Here is a 6,193-nt window from a genome sequence, read left to right as displayed (position 1 = left end):
ATCCACTAAGTGGGAATGATAGCCCCAGCCTCCCCTCTTCAGCCAGCCCCCCCCCACCCCCCCACCCCACATCGTGGAAGAATCCTAAGTCTGACCCAAACCGGTCACAGTGGAAAGTAGGGGCTGCAGACAAGGAGGGGCTAAGCAGGCGCTGAGGGTCCACTGAATGAATGAATGGATCCAATGACATTTCTCTTGGGGTAAAGGTAATGAAGTGAGATCATATGAAACTTGGGGCTAGAAGACATGCGTTTGAACAATGGTTGTGAGTTGCAGGGGAAGGAGAGCTTTCCAGATTGGGGGGAGAGAGCATGGTGTGAACAAGTGAGGGGTGGTGGTGGTGGAAGAAAGGCATTGGGGGGATGGAGGGTGCATCAGTCCGGCTCTCTCCCTGTCCAGCTCCCTCCCTTCCCAGCTCCCCAACTTCTCCACTACCCACCTGCCTTGAACTGGGCTGGGCAACACAATTCCCAACGAGATGGCACTTTCCCAACCACACTAACCAAAGACAAGCCCTAAGCTTCCACCGGCTTCTCTGAGCCCCTTGGGGTGGGTGCTCAGGGGGTGCTGGGGGCTGGGTGGAGGAGCATCTGAAAGCCCCACGGAGGTGTTTTTGTGTTGTCAGAGGCCAATCCGATCCCAGACAAAGCATCCGGAAGTCAGAAGCAGATCAGCTCCGCAGTGGAGCCTGCAGACTGCCTCACGGAGCACTGACACCCTCCTCACCCCACCCCGGACCCGACCCGAGACGCTGAGCCCTCGGCACCCACATTACACATTTGCAGATGGGGAAGTGCCGGGAAGGTACAAAACGGGGAAAGAGGGAAGGTGGAAGGCAAGCTGTGGCCACCTTCCTCCGTTTATTGCAATGACTTACACAGGCTCCCCACCTCCACTCTCACTCAGGCCTGCCTGCTGCCGACTGCTGAAGGCCTCTCTGTTCGCTGGCAAAACAGCCATCACCCCTTGGCAGGCCCACTTCCCTCTCAACTCAGCGCAGCTCCCAGGCGGCTCCGCCAGCTGCCAAGGGGGCAAGGCCACGTGATCATGCCAGAGTAGGCGCCTCAACAAGGGGGCGGGGCCACCTGATCAGCCAGCACTGGGCAGGTGAACAGGGCAGGGGCGGGGCCCAGTGATTTGGCCTGAAGAGGGGCAGGTGAACAGGGGGCGAGGCCAGGTGATGAGGCCTAGAAGTCTTGGGAGGAGAGGAGGTCGCAAGAGTGGCCACGTGAAGATGGAAGGGATGCGGCCAGGGGCCCCCAGAAAGTGAATAGGCAGGAAGGACGAGGACCCTCCCCTGGAGCCCTTCCAGGGACCACAGCCCCCGACACCCGGATGTCACATTCTGGCCCCAGAACAGGGAGAGGCCATGGTCCTGTTTGTCTCGGGCAGTCGGTAGCCATCGGAGCAGCAGCTTCAGGAGATAGACCTTACCTGGCTCCTCCTTTTGGGGCTTTGACCGGGTCTGGGAGCAGCTGAGCCCTGTCCCCCGGCACAGGAAGTCCCCTGGACCTCTCAGTGCAGGGGCTCACAGGGAGACGCATCGCTGTGTCTGTGCCTCAGCCCTGTCTCTCGCTGCCCCGGGGGCTCCTCGGCAGTGACAGTGCAGTGGGCACAGGGCAGGCTGCTTGGTGGGAAGTGCAGGCTTGGGGGCTCAGGGGCGCCTCGCTGCCTTGCCGAGCCCTCAGCTACAGGAGGATGCAGGGCACCCCACATCCCTGCCCTGACCTCCCAGCCTTCCCACCCATGAGTCCAGCCTGGGCCTCTGCTTCCTGGAGCACCTGGTTTGACGGGAGCCAGCCACTGGGTTGCTGTGCTCTTATTCTAGATGCCAGAACTGAGGCTCAGAGACGGGGAGCAGATGTGTCTACCCTGGGAAGCCAGCCTGAGGTCATATAATTTGGAGTATGCACAGGAATCAAGTTCAGAAAAACTAAATTGTCTCAGTTCTCTGCTCAATCACAGCTAACTGGCCACTGAAATTGTTTGCTGGGAGCAGTCACTGGCCCCCATCGTCCCCCGGCCAGTCCACAGTTCTCTGCTGTCCACCCCCTTTCCCTTCTTCCCAGTGTTTTCTGCATGTACCATTGTAAAGAGAATAAAAACAAGTTTCTTTTCAGGGTGTTCATTGTTGAAATGCAAGTGATGTTTTTGTGTTCACCTTGTATGCAGCTACTCTGCTGTTTCATTTCCTCGTTGTAACCATTTTTGGTGGAATGTTAAAGTTTCACACATATAAAATGACATCTTCCACGAACAGACATGCCCACAGCATTGGACGGAGGCGCCCAGCTTGCCTTCTGGGTTGGCCCTCGCTCCCAGTTACCCTCTCTGGGCCTCTGTTGGCCTATTTGCAAAATGAGTGACCCAGTGGGTTATTGTGAGGTCTGGTCAGCAATGAACATACACACTTGGGATAGTCCGTGATGCCTGGTGGGTGTCCGACACATGCTCCCCATTATCAGCAACAGTAAGAGCAACGACCTTTATGGGGGATGCTGGAGAAAGGGGCGGGCAGACAGGAGGTCTGAGTGTAAGGGTAGCGAGGGGCCACAAGAGAGGCCCCATGACGTTCACTCAGTCACCCCATCTTTCAACCCTCAGACTGAAATCTGCTCTGAGGCCCTCCAGCCACGTAACCCAGCCAGAAGGGACCGTCAGTCCCCGCCTTCCCCCACAGCCAAGGAAGCCAGACACTGAGTCCAGACATTTTAGTACAAGCGGTTTATTTGCCCCCCAGGAGGGTGCACATGTACCAGGCAGCGGTGTGCCCACCCAGCCCCGCCAGGAACCACCCTGTGTAGTCCACATGCATTAGAAACAGCTCTCTAGTCACCAACAATGACACAGTGAGAAGCGAGAGCTTGACGTCGCAGTTTCTATCTGCACAGGACGTGGCCACCGAGGGTGTTTATGGTGCACGGTTCTAGAGGTTAATGCGGGTGAGTCCTGGCTGCCCTGCGGCCCCATTGTGTCCTGGGGCCTGGCTGGGTGAGAACCACTCCGCTGTCCGTGTTTGATGAGAAGCTGGCTCTTGCAAAACGCAACTAGAGCCTTGTCCCGAGCTGTGCCACCCGTCCCTGCTTTGGCATGTGAGGCTGTGGGGCTTCAGCGTTGGGCCTTCCGAGCTGGCAGGACATTGGCGGCACCCAAGACCCTAACCCTGGCTCCTCCGTGGGCAGAACTGTGGGCCATTTCCTCCTGGTGAATAGTGCCTTCTCACCCAGCAGGGAGTGTGGGGCCTGGGACAACGGGGTGGGGACGGGGGGGGGGGGGGGGCAGCAGGGAGGACGACACAGTTGTTCAGCTTTGCTAAAACCTTTACTGACAAACTTGCCTGAAGACAAAAGGGAGGGGACGCTGGCCCGGCCGCCATTCCCCTGGGCGACCCCATGGCGACCCCGTTCACGCTGTTTGTCCTTCCTCCCCCGTTAAAGGGCCTCCCTCGAGTGGGATGAACCCATATTGCCATCAAACAGCAGCTTAGGACAGGAGGTCTCCCTGATCTTTATTTTGTTTAAAAATCCCGCCCCTGCCCGTAGGTTCTTAATGACCCGGCAGTGTCAGCAAGACCCGAAAAGGAACGGGATCCAGACCAGGGGTAAGGAGCGAGCAGCTGCATCTACTGTAAAAACTGTGCTCTGAGGCTCCATTCTTTGGATAATCCAAGTATTTAAAACACCGGGAAAAAGAAGAGTTAGTCTCTTTCAGAGTGTCTGCGAATTCCTGAGACTGTCCCTGGCGGCAGTGAACACACTCCCAGCATCGAGCTGGAATGGAGGTGAGGCGACCGAGGATCGCGGAAAGGCCGGGGGACGGAGCAGGCTGTCACCCACACTCCTACCAGGCCCCGGGAGGCTGACTCGGACAGTCTCTGGTCTCACTGGGGACACCGCCTTCCTAAAGGCATCTCCTGATCAGCTCTTCCACCTTTACCTGCAGGAAAACGCTCACAGGAGGCACGGTGCTGGCAATGGGAGCCTCGGGCCCGAGCCGGCCCCTCCTCGCTGCCAGTCACCACCTGGCGAGGGCAGGATGTAGGAGCGAGCGGATCCAGGCTCCCAGTGTAGGGGCAGCCGAGCGACATTTCTGGTGCGGAGAGGAGGCCAGAGGAGGGAGAGGCTGGTCCAGGTGGTGGGCCCTCCGTCTGCCTGCGGCTTCGGTCAGGGTCCCAGCCAGGCCCAGGCGCCGTCCAGTCCTGCCATCCGGCAGGCGGCTCTCAGAGGCCTTTGGCTTCCATTGAAGACACGCAGCTTTCACGCGAATGAATCAAAACCCAGCCGGATGGAGGAGGCGGGCACCTCTGGGAGTTAGGCCGGAAACTCATTCCTGTAGTGCCGCAGGTGCTCGTCCCCGACCGACAGGTAGGTGGCCCGCATGCTGGGAGAGTACTGCAGGGAGGGGGGAGACAGCAGCACAGGGTCAGACATGTCACCAGCTAAACCGGACACTGTCCTCGCGAAGGCGCCGGGAATTTCTGAGGGAGAGAGAGCCGGGCCAGCCAGCTGTGTGGTTGTTACTTGGGGAGCCTGCCCACGCCTCCCTGCTGTGGGCTCCTGGGTCTCCTCATGCCCCCGGCAATGGCAGGCAGGGGCGGGGTGTCTCTCCCGGGGCAGGGCAGTCGCGGTGCCAAAGCAATGAGGGTCTCTGAGCAGGTCTCAGTTCTAGGAGGACGGCTGATTCTGTCCTCGAGCCCCCAAATAAGGCCGGGCCTTGACTGTCCAATGGCAGGGAGGGTGGCCGGGGTCTTTCAAAGCAGAAAGTAATCCCCAAACCCTTTTTATCTGGCATCACGGGGCCTCGAGTAGTTCATTTCTCCCAGCAGCAGACCTCCCCCAACTGTCTGTGCTCAGACTGATCTAGAGTCAATCCAGTCCCGGGGCCACCGCAGCTGGCGGCGAGGACAAAGAAACCACAGGGCCTTGGGTTAGAGAGAAGCCGGGCGAGGGTTCAAAGGCACCGACTCTGGGCCCGGCCGGCGTGGCTCAGTGGTTGAGCGTCGACCTGTGAACCAGGAGGTCACGGTTCGATTCCTGGTCAGGGCACATGCCTGGGTTGTGGGCTCCATCCCCGGTGGGGGGGGGCGGGGGGGGCATGTGCTGGAGGCAGCAGATCAGTGATTCTCTCTCAACACTGATGTTTCTCTCCCTCTCCTTCTCCCTTCCTCTCTGAAATCTATAAAAATATACTTAAAAACATAGAGTAAAAGGAGCTGAGCCTGAACGCAGGCCTCCTCCCACCCCGTCTCCTGGCACAGGACCGGGACCCAGTGCTGTTTATCAAAGGACAGCGGGGGGCGGGGGGGCGCTCTGGGCGACACCCAGCAAGGAGGGGTCCCGGCCGGGAGCCAGATGGGGGTCAGAGCAGATTCAACCACAGCACCAGGGACACTGGGCCAGTTTCCTTTGAGGTGGGGGCCGTGCCGGGTGCTGAGCGGCATCCCTGGCCCCTACCCGCTAGATGCCAGTGGCAACTACCCCCAGATGTGACAACCAAAAATGCCAACAGACGTGGCCAAGTCTGGGGGCCCAGTCGCTCAGGGCGAGACCCGCGACTCTGAGGTATGCCCTTGACCAGAATTGAACCCGGGACCCATCAGTTCTCAGGCTGACGCTCTAACCACTGAGCCAAACCAGGGCATGCTGGTTTTCCTCTTAAGGCCTTCTTCTTTTTTGGCACCTTAAGGAGTTGTTCTTCCTGTTTTCTCCACTGTCTGATCCTACACTCAGTGGAGGAGGTCCAGGCCAGGCCTCTGCCACGGATCCCAGGTCCTGGGTCGCCAGGGCTCCTAGTTTACCTACTGGACGGTCCCGTCCAAGCTCCCTGGATGGGGCAGGTGCAGCCCTAACCTGGCAGACACGTGGCCCGGAGCCCTCCGCACCCCCTGCTGGGGAGCCCGGTTACCGTGGGCGGAGGGGAGGCTCTCCCGATGAGTGGCGTGTTCTCGTAGCGGGGGTTCCCACCGAACAGCACAGCCTGGTTCCTGCGGGGCCGAGAGGAGAGCTCAGGGGGAGGGCACGGGGAAGGGGCGGGTTGCTACAGGAGGCTCCCATGGCGTGCCTACGGGAGGGAGGGGGTGGAAGTGGACTATGGGTCGAGCGAGGGAGTGTGGGCAGGAAGATAAGAGCACTCGGGGTGGCCCAGGGGCAGCGGGGCCTGGAGAAATGCAGATTCTCGGCCCCGAGACCCATCC

The 6,193-nt window shown here is 59.7% G+C and overlaps 1 protein-coding gene across 2 annotated transcripts in view; it reads right to left on the bottom strand.

Annotated features, from left to right (window-relative positions):
- Nucleotides 1–2,709: 2,709 nt before the first annotated feature.
- TTYH2 (tweety family member 2) overlaps nt 2,710–6,193 on the bottom strand; it is a 285,330-nt gene continuing 281,846 nt past the window's right edge. For both annotated transcript variants that reach the window (XM_059671076.1, XM_059671078.1), the window contains exons 14-15: nt 5,905–5,983; nt 2,710–4,391 (exon numbers count right to left, since the gene is read on the bottom strand). In XM_059671076.1, the coding sequence (XP_059527059.1) occupies nt 4,311–4,391; nt 5,905–5,983 (160 nt within the window). In that variant the 3' untranslated portion in view covers nt 2,710–4,310. The remainder of the gene's footprint in view (nt 4,392–5,904; nt 5,984–6,193) is intronic.

Source organism: Myotis daubentonii, chromosome 16 (assembly GCF_963259705.1).
Source record: "Myotis daubentonii chromosome 16, mMyoDau2.1, whole genome shotgun sequence".
Lineage (NCBI taxonomy): Eukaryota > Metazoa > Chordata > Mammalia > Chiroptera > Vespertilionidae > Myotis > Myotis daubentonii.
Note: the sequence above shows the minus strand (reverse complement) of the source record. Positions and strands in the feature narration are given on the sequence as shown.